Source organism: Geotrypetes seraphini, chromosome 10 (genome assembly GCF_902459505.1).
Source record: "Geotrypetes seraphini chromosome 10, aGeoSer1.1, whole genome shotgun sequence".
In the NCBI taxonomy this organism is placed as follows: domain Eukaryota; kingdom Metazoa; phylum Chordata; class Amphibia; order Gymnophiona; family Dermophiidae; genus Geotrypetes; species Geotrypetes seraphini.
The window spans coordinates 125,941,059-125,954,663 of record NC_047093.1 but is presented as its reverse complement, the minus strand read 5'-3'; the positions used below and the strand labels follow the sequence as shown (position 1 = coordinate 125,954,663).

Genomic DNA, 13,605 nt, shown 5'->3' with positions numbered 1-13,605 from the left:
GTCTCGATCATATCCCCACGCAGTCTCCTTTTCTCAAGGGAGAACAATCCTAGTGTTATAAGTCTATCCTCATATTCCAGTCTCTCCATACCCTTCACCAGTTTTGTTGCTCGTCTCTGCACCCTCTCCAGCAGTTTTATATCCTTCTTTAGGTAGGGAGACCAATGTTGGACGCAGTATTCCAAGTGGGGTCTGACCATTGCCCTATAAAGCGGCATTATAACTTTCTCCGATCTACTGTAATCTACTGTAATCCTGTGAATTTTTGCATGACTAATAGGTATTCTGTTTTGTATTAATAGAATGCATTGTCATGTTTAGCTTATAAGAAAACTGATGTCATGTTTTTTGTTTTTTAATTCTTTATTCATTTTTACATCTTACAACAAATGTATCAGAAAATATCATTTGAACTTATACAATAACATTTGATTAGCTTTCATATACAACTTATATGGAATGGAAAACATTGAATAATCAATATAGTTTAAAGTTCTTATGTTTTCAAGCAGACTTCCTAGGACATCAAGCCGCATTGTGGTATAAATTAATATCTGGATATTTGAATAAAAAACCAAAAAATGGTCTAAGAGATATTTGGAGCATTGAGATTAAGCATCAAATTAATGCATCTCAATGGCCACTAATTTGGTCTTGGAGAATGAGATGTACAATGTCAGCATCTATGAGACAAACTTGGTTCTTTTTATTACATAGAGCTTTTTGGACCCCTACACGTTTGCAAAAATTAGATAGTTCTAAGTCCAATAAATGCTGGCACTGTAATCTGGAACCAGGGACGTTAGATCACTTACTGTATCATTGTCCCTACATTAAAAGTTTTTGGAATACAATTTGGCCACAAATTAATAAATTGATGGAAAATCATGTAGCAATATCATACGATACAGTGTTATTTGGAATGATGATGAGAAAAAAAAGTCAAATTTCACCAGAAAATAACAAACTTTTATTAGTCATGACAGGGGTTGCCATTCAACATATAACCAATAATTGGAAGAATTATAGTAACCTAAATTATACATTTTGGTGGAATACAATATGTCATATATTCAAAATGGAAAGAGTAATAGCAATACAAAGAGGGACATATCCTAAATTTATAAAAATATGGGGGCCATTGACAAAATATTGCAATGAATAAATAGTAGGATTTTTCTTCTTCTTTTCTTCTTTTCAATATCTTCTTTGTGACACACATAGAGGGGGGGTAGTGAAAATAATTTTTACATAATATGCTATAATATGATATACAATAAGTAATGTATGATTGAAAAGTACTAGAAGGGTGGGGGGAGGGAGAGGGGATAAAAATATATTTAGAATATGATGTATTAGATATAAAAGTGATATTGTGTATTCATCAACTGTATTTTAATATTTTGTACACTTTATGTAAAATTTGAAAATAAAAAAATAATATAAAAAAAAAAAAAGCTTTCATATACAACTTAAATTATAAAATTTAAACCCTCCCTCCCATCCCTACTAATTCATATATCATATAATATATTGTATAATATTTCTAATACTCTAAACATTTAATATCAGATCAAATCAAAAATCCCTCCCTCACTTTGCAATTGTACCAATAAGGGAAAAATGATATTTACTCATCACAATATTCTATTAATGGACCCCAAACCTCCTGAAATTTATTGAAAATTCCTTTTTGCGTAGCTAGCGTTCTTTCCATCTTATATATATATGACACAGAGAGTTCCACCAGAAACTGTAGTTAAGTCTACTCCAATTTTTCCAATTAAACGTAATTTGTTGAATGGCGACTCCTGTCATAATAAGTAATAACGTATTATTTTTTTTGCAGAAATTTGACTTTTTTTTCCTCATTGACATTCCAAATATGATAAAGCCACCGGATTTTCTAATAAAGAATTTATTTGGCCCCATATCGATTTCCAAAAAGCCAAAATGAACGGACAATATAATAATAAATGATCTAGAGCAGTGTTCTTCAACCATCGGTCCATGGACCAGTGCCGGTCCACAGAAATTTCCTGCCAGTCCACAGGGCCAGCACGTGCATCAGGCCCAAAACAGTGTTCTTCAACCGCCAGTCCATGGTGCGATCGATGCGGCATTACCTTCGAGCCAGCTCCCTCTTCCTAACCGATTCAGTGCACAAAGCCACGGGCAGTGGCTCCTTCGGGCATCCTACGCCTGAACCGGAAGCCTTCTCTTTGACGTTGCAACATCAGAGGGAAGGCTTCCAGATGAGGCACGGGACGTGCAAGGTGCAATTAGTACTATTATGGGGGCGGGGTCTGGGGTGGAGATTGGGTAGAGATGGGCGGGGTCTGGCCCACGACTTAGCCTAGTGTTCTTCAAACGCCGGTCCACAGAATAATTTTTTTATTTCTGCCGGTCCATAGGTGTAAAAAGGTTGAAAAACACTGATCTAGAGTCCCTGCCTCAAGATGACAATGCCAACATCTATTAGACTTAGAGCTATCTAATGTTAAAAACATTTACGTTCTTTTTGCCTGCACTTCATCTTTAAAAGTTTGGTGCATTTTCTGTTTTTTTGCCTTTCAAGGCTGGTTTAACAGACTGGGCTGTACAAATTGAGCAATGCATTCTTCTGATCAATGGGCAAGTGAAAGAGGAAGATTCTGAGCTATTGGAAGGCCAGGTAAATCTAGCAGAAAATGTCCGTTGAGTAAGACTTAAGGCAAAATGATGTCTTGTGCTTTGTATACCGGGATCAAATGATGGGAAGGGGGGGAGGCTAGGCCAACCTTTGGGAAAACACTCCTCCATCCTTTTTCCACAAGTACAGGAACCTGGTTTTAGAGGGTGAATCACCTCCCCTATTTATGAGATTGGGATTTGGGATGCTGAAGAAACAAGACTACATATACCAAAATGCATTGGAGCCGAAGATGAAAATGTCAACTGTTCGTGCCTCTTTCCTAGTGGTGATTCAGGTTGGAGCTGATTTATCATGCAGCTATTTGAAAAGAATGCTTCTCCCAATGAATCCCCATCCCATAGGCTATAATTAAGCAGATTAGTTTTATTTAAAATCATAAGATATAATAAAATAAAATCATAAGATATAATAAAATAAAATCATAAGATATAATAACTTATTCCATGATTTAATACATGTTCTAATATAGTATATACTCGAATATAAACCGAGGTATTCTTTTTCCCCCAAAAAAGGAGGGAAAAAAAGATTGGCTCACCAAGATAGCCCAAATTTCTAACCTCGGATTTTATTCAAGTCAATCTATAAAGACTGTTCACCCTCTCTCCCCACCAGCTTCTAAACATAATACAAATATCTGTGATGCATACATCCCAAAGCTAACAGATTCACAAGGCCTCTACACAGGAAAAGGCAACCACAAGCAACCACAAACTTAAATGTAGACAAAAATCAATCTTAAACCTCAAGAAGTCATATGCAGTTCAACACCAGAGAAAGAGAAACGGCACGCTACACTTTGGAATTTAAAAAGAAAGCGGTTAGAATTTATAGTAAAACTGCATTTTCTGTTTATGAAATGAAAAATAAAATTATTTTTTCTACCTTTGTTGGCTGGCCGTTGTATCTATGTTTGTCCCAGTTTCTGCTTTCTTCTGTCTTTTCTTAATTTTCTTTCCAGGGTCTGCAGTCCATCTGCCTCGTCTCTCATTCTTGCCTTCACTTCCTCTCCTACGTCCATCTCTGACTTTAACCCTTTCCTTTCAGTTTTCCTCCATTTATTTTTCTGCATCTCATTCTGCTTCTGTTTCTCAAGTTTTTTTTGCTAACTCTTCCCCCCTTCCAGCACCTTCTCTTTCTCTCTTTCCCCCTTTATTTTCACTCTTCTAACCAGTATCTTCTGTCTTGCCCCTGCATCCAGCATATCCTCTCCCCTCTTTCCTCCAACACCTCATCTCTCTCCCCACCTACATCCATGATCTCTCCTCATCATCTTCTACCCTTTGCTTCTTCCAACAGAGTTGGGGGTCGGGCAGGCCTGACATGCGAGGCAGGTAGCTGATTCCTCCCAGTGGCGCTGTGGCGGTCCTCCATGCTATTTGCCAGCCGCCGGGAGGAGGGGGGAGTGAGGAGTCAGTGGCATATCCAGATAGTGAGCATCCCTGCCTTCGGTCCTGCCCGGTTCCACTAAACCATCTGGCAATAATGAAGCCAAACGCCAAGGGGGCCTTACCTCTTGCTAAATTGCTATAGGCTCTGCCAGTCTCGATCCCACCCCTGAAAATCAGGGAGTAACTTCAGAGGAGGGGCGGGATCAAGACCGGCATAGCCTTTAGCAATTTGGCAAGAGGGAATGCCCCCGCAGTGTCTGACTTAATTATTGCCAGCTGGTTTAGCAGGATCAGGACAGGACCGAATGCAGCAGACCATCGGATTTTACCGCCAACATTTGAGAATCTTCCCCTGATATACTAAAATTTCTTTGCCCACAGACACAGTAGGAAAAAAATCTTAGCCACTGGAGGGGAGAGGAAGGAGAACTGAGAGAAGTCTCAGGTGTTGTCTACAAGGTTTTTGGGCTAGCTCTTAGATTAAATGAAAATTTGTTGAGGCCTGCCTACATCCCCCTCCCCAACACCTATACCCTTCCCTTTATGCAGAAGGATTCCCCACTCTACAGAGCATCCGCCTTCATCCCAAAGCCCCTCTCCCTTCACAGGGTATCTTTAGGATCAGTCTAAATCAGGGGTGGGCAACGAGGGCCGGAATCCAGTCAGGTTTTTAGGATTTCCCCAATGAATATGCATGAGGTCCATTTGCATACAATGGGAGACAGTGCTTGCAAATAGATCTCATGCATATTCATTGGGGAAATCCTGAAAACCCGACTAGATTCCGGCCCTGGTTGCCCACCCCTGGTCTAAAGACAGTAGTTCTGAGTCACCATTTCCTGGCAGATGTGTGTAAATCAATCTGGAGGGACTAAAGGAAAGGACATGAACAGGCAAGATCTAATTTCTCTTTACTCTACACTGAACGGTAAATACCTCCTTGTTACTCTGCTTTGAAAATCAGTGTAAAATCCCAGGAGAGAAGTGCTATGCATTCAGTCCATTTTGTCTGGTAACATCCAATTCTGCAAATATTTGAGTTGAGATGTAACCTTAAGCTAAAAGCAAAAGGAATTGACCCCAAAATATCCACAAAGAAGAAAATCCAGAGAAAACCAAAAAAATTCTGTGGAGTGTCGATGTTCCCAAATGGACTTTATTTGAAAGTACCAAAGTTCCAAAGGTCCACTAAAATCATCCACATAAAATAATTCCATCCACATAAAAGTAAATCATCCACATAAGAGCCTTAAAGGACCTAGTCCGCTAGGGATACAGGACCCAACACGGTCCGCGTTTCGACATAAAGTCTTCTTCAGGGGTCCTTGAGGATCTTATAAAGGTGAGTACGTGGGAAACAATTGTGTGGTGAACCGGAAGTAAGACACTGCTTGCATTTGCAATGGAAGGCACGTACACACCTTTATAGGACCCCCAGGGACCCCTGAAGAAGACTTTTTTGGTAACCTTAAGCTAACCACATTCAGTCTTTTCCACTTTTAAATTCTGGTTTATCCCAGCAGGTAGCATTAGTTGTGATGCCATGATGCAGGTGGCTCCTAGTTGGCTGGCAGTTATATAATTCTGTGTATATTTCTTTGACTCATATTGGATTTTGTTTTCACTTCTTTAGAAGAAAGCTTCAAGGGGAACAAGTCAGCCCTATGCCCAGACCCTTAACGTCAAAGTCCTTATGCCACTAGTAAGTACAGGATCATTTCTCAGTAATGAGTCAGTGGTTCCAGTAATGTGATTAAGTGCATAGGGGGGTAATTTTATAAATGGCCACCTATGTTTCTTCAAAATAGGCAATCCAAAAGAGCAGAGCAATCCAGGTATTCACAACAAAGGGAATTTAATACCAATCGTGCAAAGCAATATCAAGGCTCGACTCGACACTGGCCATGTTTCGGCTGAATAGTCTGTCTCGGGAGTCTTTTTTCTTTAATTGGACATCTTTTTTGCTTGTATGAATCAGCTTATGAGCCTCTTTCCTGAGGCAGGCTCTTCAGCTGAAACTCGTCCAGAGTCGAGACTTGATATTGCTTTGTACGGTCCGTTATTAAATTCCCTTTGATTTGAAGACCTGGACTGCTCTGCTCGTTTGGATTGCTCTTCAAAATAGGCACCAGTTTTTCTTTATTTGGTAATTTCATTTAATATAATAATCTCAGTACAGCACACAGTATGAGTATAATTTATAAACTTAATAAATTAGAAAAAATAGTGCATCTTAATAGTAAAGTTAAAAGAATCCCATTCCCTATCACACCCCCCCCTCCCTGGAGACCTGGTTCCATAACAATAGATATAGAATAATTATTTCATAAGGCTTCTTTTTCTAATTCAGTATAACTCTCCCATATATCATTAAATTTTGCCCATTGATTAGTTAAAAGGGCCAAAAGTCTATATTTTTCACAGACTATTCCTAAGCAAAAATGTCGCATCTCCTGATTGGTGAGGCCCGACTTTAGTACAGGAAGAGGCGGTCAGAGCATACAGCGAGTGATTTCCTTCACCCGCCGGAGCTCCGGCTGCCCTCTCCAGCATTCGGAAAATACCGCGAATGACCGGGACCACGGACCGCAAATTCGCACTGTACTCTGAATAACAGCTCTTTACTCATGGCACAGTAAAATGGTTACCTATAGATGGCGCCAAAGTGCTATGTAATTGACTAAAAAACACAACTCTCTTGTTTTGAACTCTGGTTCATGCAAATTGGATATGGTTTTGGGACTGTCCATGTGGCTAGTGGAGCTACTTGAGTGGTTATTTTTGCTGTGGTTTGTGTTTTTTCCAGCCACAGCGCCCTAATGATCGATCTACAGCTAGGGTCCAGGTCTGCAAAGGCTCAATAAATGTCAGAGGTGTGGTGAAATGCCGAGCTTATGTTCATAGTAACAAGCCCAAGGTGAAAGAAGCCATCCAGGTAACTGAAACTGTGATCACTTACTATGCTATACCCTCCTGAGGAAATTATATCTCAAATGGTAGTGTATCTTTTCCACCATTAGAATACCCTTATGCATACAAAGACTTTGAGTCAATTTAAAGGATCCTCAGCGGCACCACTTGGAGCTCAATAACATTTCATTGCTCCAAGCTTTATGTGTCTACTCGTCATCGGGTCCTGTTTTTCTATCTAATTTAATCATACTATTGTTCTCTCTTGCATTTTATCAAAATGTTTTTAGAATTAAGATATTTTTTGATCAATGTTTAAAAGCTGTCACTTAGCTTTTTCGTGTGGTCTCTGGCAAGGGGAATGTCATACCCTGAGGGGCATTATTCTCTTTTATTTCTTGCTTAGTATTTCTCAAAAATCTGTAGCGACAAATGCTAAAGCTAATGGTGTCTTATTATAAATTATATTTATTGATTTTTTTTAAATCATACAATCAAGAATAACTTGTACAGAAAGCAAGATTAGTAATTCTATATAAAGCAGGAAATAATTCAATAACAGTAAAATCATTTATAACTAATATCCTCAAGTCCTCAAATTATAGGATCCAAGATTCTTTAGCGAGAAGAAAAGAAAAAGAATTGAACAGAAGTACATTCTTATACTTAGAATTGGCTATAGGGCTGAGCAGGGATTAACTAATAATCTTAAGGCTTATGATTTTTCTGCCTCCAGACGGGAGAGCGCTAAAAAGGAAGTCAATTAACTAATGGTGTCTTATATACCGCTATATCTCCTACTGGATTCAAAGTGGTTTACAAAAGGATCACAACAATTTACAAAGAATGAATAAGAACAAAAGACTTGAGATTCTAGATAGTAATGCTAAGCATCATGGGTCCTTTTACTAAGGCGTGCGCTAAACGCTAACGCATCCATTATATTCGGCTAGCGCGCCTTTGGCCCCTTTCACTAAGCTGCATAGCGTTTATAGGCGTGCTGAATTGCCCCGCGCTACGCGGCTAGAACTCAATTTTATATACGGTTTATAATTAAATTATTTACATAGATCTATTTATGGTTTACAAAGATTATAAGGCTGCATTTTTATGAATATTTTAATGTGTATGTTCATGGTGCTGTGTATGCTCCCTTTGACAAACACTGAACCCTTATTTATTTGAATGATAGTATTTCTATTAATTTTCAAGAAGGGAGGCATTATTATATATGAAATTTTTTACATATATTCTTTAATTTATTGATCCAGATTAATTAGATTATACCTTTTATTGATGTTTTTTATGAATTTTTAATATGATATGATTTTTAATGTGATGTGATATTCATGTTATGGTGCTCTATATGTTTCTTTTATTATAAATTGGTCCTCTTGTTTTTATCATATTAGTTTTATCATGTTATTAACTTTTTATTATTCTATTGACGATATATTCGTCTATATGATTCATTTTCCTTTGATTGGCGTTATGAAGTTTTCTTGTGTATGTTATAATATTATTAAATAATTTTTGTTTTTTAATGTATAAACTCCTGAGGCAGGCCATTTGGGCCGACATATGCGCATGTCAAGTCAATGCACGATGTATTAAAGGAATAAAGGATTTCGTAGAATATTTAGAGTTCATCAGTCTCTTTCTTGGACTGATCCATTCCTTCGTGTCTGGGTGTTGTTATTATGGATTTGACTCTCCTGTGTTTTCCTGCCCACCTCATGAGCACCATTCACTAGATTATGGATGTACCTCTGAAAGAGGCTTCCGAGCCAAAACACGGACTGTGTTGGATCTGATCGAGTTATGGAAATATGTTAATATACTGTATACTGTTCAATGTAACAATGACTGCTCATTGCAAGTTATAATAAAAATATATTTATCTACGGTTGATGTGTATAGATCCATCCCCACTTCCTTTGTTATTATTATGGATTATCTGCTGATCCAACTTGTGCTTTAGATATACCAGTTTGGCTGCCTAAAGCAATGGTATTCATCAATGGTCCTCAAGGGACCATCAGCTTGGGTTGTCATGATATTTCAAGCATACTCATTACTATTATCCTAAAACTCCATTTGCTACCTCGAAGACAAGAAATGAATACAACTTACCTAAAGGTTATCACCCCATACTCCAGTCTTTCTTTGATCATCTACCATTCTAGCTGAATGAGCATACAACCTGTGAAAGTGATAAAATGAACTGAGAATGAGGATACTATGATGGGCCTGCTTTGGAGGCTGTCATGATGGAAAGGAGCATAAGAACATAAGAACTGCCATCTCCGGATCAGACCTTAGGTCCATCAAGTCTGGTGATCCGCTCACGCAGGGGCCCAGCCAGGTGTAACCTGGCGAAAAAAAAAAAAAAAACAACTTAGTCACCCATATCCTTCTATGCATCTTTCGAGGAGCAGACACAGCGAGGAAGTTGTGAAGTAAAGTCTGTCACCAGATATACCTAACAAGCGGTACAGGACTTACTGCAGAAGCAAAGTTTTCAGATATGCTTTTTTTATGTGTGGAGTGGCATTCGACCAAGTGCATGGATGCATGTTCATGCAACTCTGGTGCCGAAACATGATTTTTGTAAATGCCACAGTCTAACATTTTTTTTAGCATACCTTCCCCCTCAGCTCTTACTCTCCAACAAGCCCACAAAAAGTTCCAGGTCCATATGCTCACAGTAAAGAGGAGAAAAAGGCATAAAATTCCTCAGTAGTGCTGGATGCAGAAGAACAAGCTAACTGTTTATACCTCAGACCCAGCATTAAAATCCCAGCATTAGAAAACTTTGTGCTAAGCACTTCTCTGTATCTATGCTGAATAAGTATTAGTTCACTTATTAATAGCACTAAATTTTATGTGAAGAAATACCATGTAGCAAATAATCTTCACTTTAAAGTATCTTCACTTTTAAAGTATTTCAAAAACGATTATTTTTCATGGACCTCAGCAGCTACGTTCAGAGCCTAATGAATTAGCTCAGAAGAATCTCATAGCTCAAATCTTCATAAGTCCTTATCTTAATATCTATTTTTAAATGTTTTTATAGCATCCTTTCCTTCCATACCTTCTGCCAAACTAAGAACACATACATTATTTTGACGTGATCTATTTTCAAAATTTTCCAGCTGCTTTGCCATTTCATTAATCATCTTGCAGTCCTTACAGCGCACCCGGTCCTCCTCTAAATTCACTACACGATTTTCCAGCTGATCCAGCTTGTTATTAGCCAAAGTCATTTGTTTTGTTAAACTGGAGACTTCCTCTCTACAGCTACTAGCTGTTCAGCATTGCTTGTTGTAATCAGCTTTATAGCTCCTCAGCTCTGCCATCAAATCCATTAATGTAATGTAATGTAATGTAATTTATTTCTTATATACCGCTACATCCGTTAGGTTCTAAGCGGTTTGAAGAAAATATACATTAAGATTATAAATGAGAAGTAAGAAGGTACTTAAAAATTCCCTTACTGTCCCGAAGGCTCACAATCTAACTAAAGTACCTGGAAATTAATAAAGAAGAGAAAATAAAGATGGTTGAAAAAAGAAAAATTCTATGTGAATTTATAGGATGGAAATTAAACTGACAGTGAAGAACTGTATGAAAAATACATATGGAATGCAGTTAGAGAGGGTAGGTTACAATCTATTTATGGTATTTGTTTAATTGGACGGTGTTAAGGTGGGTAATTTGGGGGAAGGTTATCTGAAGGTAGGTGAATCTTCTGGAGGTAAAAGAGGAGGGGTTAAGATATTTGGATGAATTTTTTGAAAAGCAGGGTTTTGATTTCTTTTCTGAATGTTTTGAAGTTGTCTGATATTGTCATAAGATTGGAGATGGAATGGTTGATTTTTGCTGCTTGTGTTGCCAGAAGGTTGTCAAACATTTTCTTGCGATGTGTGCCTTTGAGTGGGGGGAAGGCGAAAGGGTTCGAGGTTCTTCTGTGTCTTGAGGTGGAGATTTGGTTTAAGCGGTTGTTTAGATAGGAGGGGGAAGAGCCGTGTAATGCTTTGAATATCAGGCAGTAGAATTTGAATTGGATTCATGCTTGTATGGGTAGCCAGTGAGAGTCTAAGAAGGCAGTTGTTATGTGATCATATTTTTTGAGTGAGTAGATCAATCTGAGGGCGGTGTTTTGTATGGTCTGGAGTTGTTTTATCATAGTGGCTGGACAAGGAAGATATAGGGAGTTGCAATAATCCAGCAGACCTAAGACTAGGGATTGGACGATTAGTCTAAATTGTGCTTGGTCAAAGAATTTTCTGATTTTACGGAGATTTCTCATGGTTAGAAAAGCTTTCTGGGTTGTTTTGTTGATCTGGGGCTGCATTGTGCAACATCTGTCTATCGTAACTCCTAGGAGTTTTAGTTCGGGTTGTATTGGGTATTTGGTATTTTTGATTTTCAGTTCAGTGATGGTAGGAGTTTGGGCTTTTTCGAGCAAAAGGAATTTTGTTTTTTCAGAATTTAGTTTTAGTTTGTGATCCATCATCCATTTTTCTACTGTGTCTAAGGTTGTTTCTAGCTTTGTTGTGGTGGTGGTCTCTGATGGGTCGAAGGGGAGGATTATGGTGATGTCATCAGCATAGCTGAAAGATGTGACATCTAGGGTATCTAAAGTGGCTCCTAGGGAGGAGATAAAGAGGTTGAAGAGCGTAGGTGAGAGAGGTGATCCTTGTGGAACTCCGCAGGGATTTGTCCATGGTTCTGATTTTATATCATTGTATTTTACCCTGTAGGTTCTAGATTTGAGGAACCCCTGAAACCATTTGTAGACCTTGCCTGAGATTCCTATGGCGTCGAGAATTTGTAGTAGTAAGGTGTGGTCAACTAGGTCAAATGCTGCGGAGAGGTCTAATTGTATTAATATCATTTTTTTTCCTTTACTGATGTGTTGTCGGGCTGTATCTAGTAATGTGACAAGTAGTGTTTCTGTGCTATGGTTAGTTCGGAATCCTGATTGTGAGGGGTGGAGTAGGTTATGTTTTTCCAGATATTCGGTGAGGTATTGTGCCACTAGGCCTTCTATTATTTTAACATACAATGGTATTGAAGCGATAGGTCTGTAGTTGGAGGGGCTATCTATTGGGCCTTTGTGATCCTTTATGATTGGAGTGATTAAGATCTCTCCTAGGTCCTGTGGGAATTGGCCTTCTGTCAATGTGGTTTGAATCCATAGCATTAAGTCAGGGGTGTCCAATGTCAGTCCTCGAGGGCCGCAATCCAATCGGGTTTTCAGGATTTCCCCAATGAATATGCATGAGATCTATTAGCATACAATGAAAGCAGTGCATGCAAATAGATCTCATGCATATTCATTGGGGAAATCCTGAAAACCCGACTGGATTGCGGCCCTCGAGGACCGACATTGGACACCCCTGCATTAAGTCAATTTCCCCTTCAGCTTCAGGCAACGGAATCTTGGAGGCAGAAAGCTGATCCTGTTTTAAACGCTTTACTTTTTCCTCCTGAGACAAAAGCCACCTCTAATTTAGTTTCTTTTGATCCAGCCATCATCTGTTATCAGATGTGAAAGAAATTTCCTAAAAAAAAAAAATACCTTTTAGGTTGAAAAATTGTTGAAAAGGGGCCTGGAAATGTGGAGCTTCATATTTACCCGACCATCCTGCAGCGCTTCCAAGCCCCGCCCCCCCCTTTCAAGGTCATCGGGAGCACTGACAAGATGAGTGTTATTTAATTTGTTATATAAAGTGATTTGATAGTGGATATTGAAAAGAATATATAAAGAAATATTTAAAAGTATTTTAAAAATAGATATAAGATATGGACTTATGAAGATTTGAGATTTAAATGGGCTGTGTACCTGGAGCATTGTGCACGGTTAGGTTATGTGCAATACTCATTTCTTGAAAGGGCAACCACAAAATAGTGCAGAGAAGTCAAACTAACCTCTGTGCGAAGCCTAACACACTTTACTGCCTTAGCCTTTCAGGAAGCACAAGACCGAACTCGGGGATCAGCTTAGGGCTCTTCTGCATGGTCCTGAGCCACTGGACTGGGCCACCGGCTGCTTTGTAAGATACTAAGGGCTCCTTTTACAAAGGTGCACTAGCGTTTTTAGCGCACGCACCGGATTAGTGCACGCTATAGCGTGTGGTACCTGAAAAATTACCTGCCTATTCCATACGTTAAGACCCTAACACACCTTTGTAAAAGGAGCCCTAAATAGTGAAACTGAATAGAATTCTTTGGTTCTTTGCAGCAATTTTTTTACATGGTTTTTAACTATAAAAAGTTCCTGAACACTTCAGTCTTGATACCTCATGGATCCCCTCCATATTAATTAAACTGGAATAAAGATCCATTCCTAACTGTCCAGCACTTTATGATCACCTCTTCTTTGTGGTTACTCCGTTCAGCATCCCAAATATGCCAGAATGAGGAAGTCCTTTGAAATATTATTATAAATGTGACTAGTATTTTTACGCATGTTCTTCCCAGTGCTTTTTTCTGCTCTAACCTCATAGTTTCACCTACCTGGATAATCTAGGATGCATTTTTTTCCTGTTAGTGCTTCAAAATACTTAAAAGCCTGTAAGGAATTAACAGTCTTGGACTATG

General features: G+C 38.7%; 1 protein-coding gene across 5 annotated transcripts in view; it reads left to right on the top strand.

The window, feature by feature from the left end:
- Positions 1 to 13,605, top strand: part of ODR4 (odr-4 GPCR localization factor homolog) — a 41,750-nt gene that overhangs the window by 18,496 nt on the left and 9,649 nt on the right. For all 5 annotated transcript variants that reach the window (XM_033962245.1, XM_033962248.1, XM_033962244.1 and 2 more), the window contains 3 exons: positions 2,579 to 2,674; positions 5,720 to 5,788; positions 6,893 to 7,021. In XM_033962245.1, coding sequence (XP_033818136.1) covers positions 2,579 to 2,674; positions 5,720 to 5,788; positions 6,893 to 7,021 — 294 coding nt within the window. The remainder of the gene's footprint in view (positions 1 to 2,578; positions 2,675 to 5,719; positions 5,789 to 6,892; positions 7,022 to 13,605) is intronic.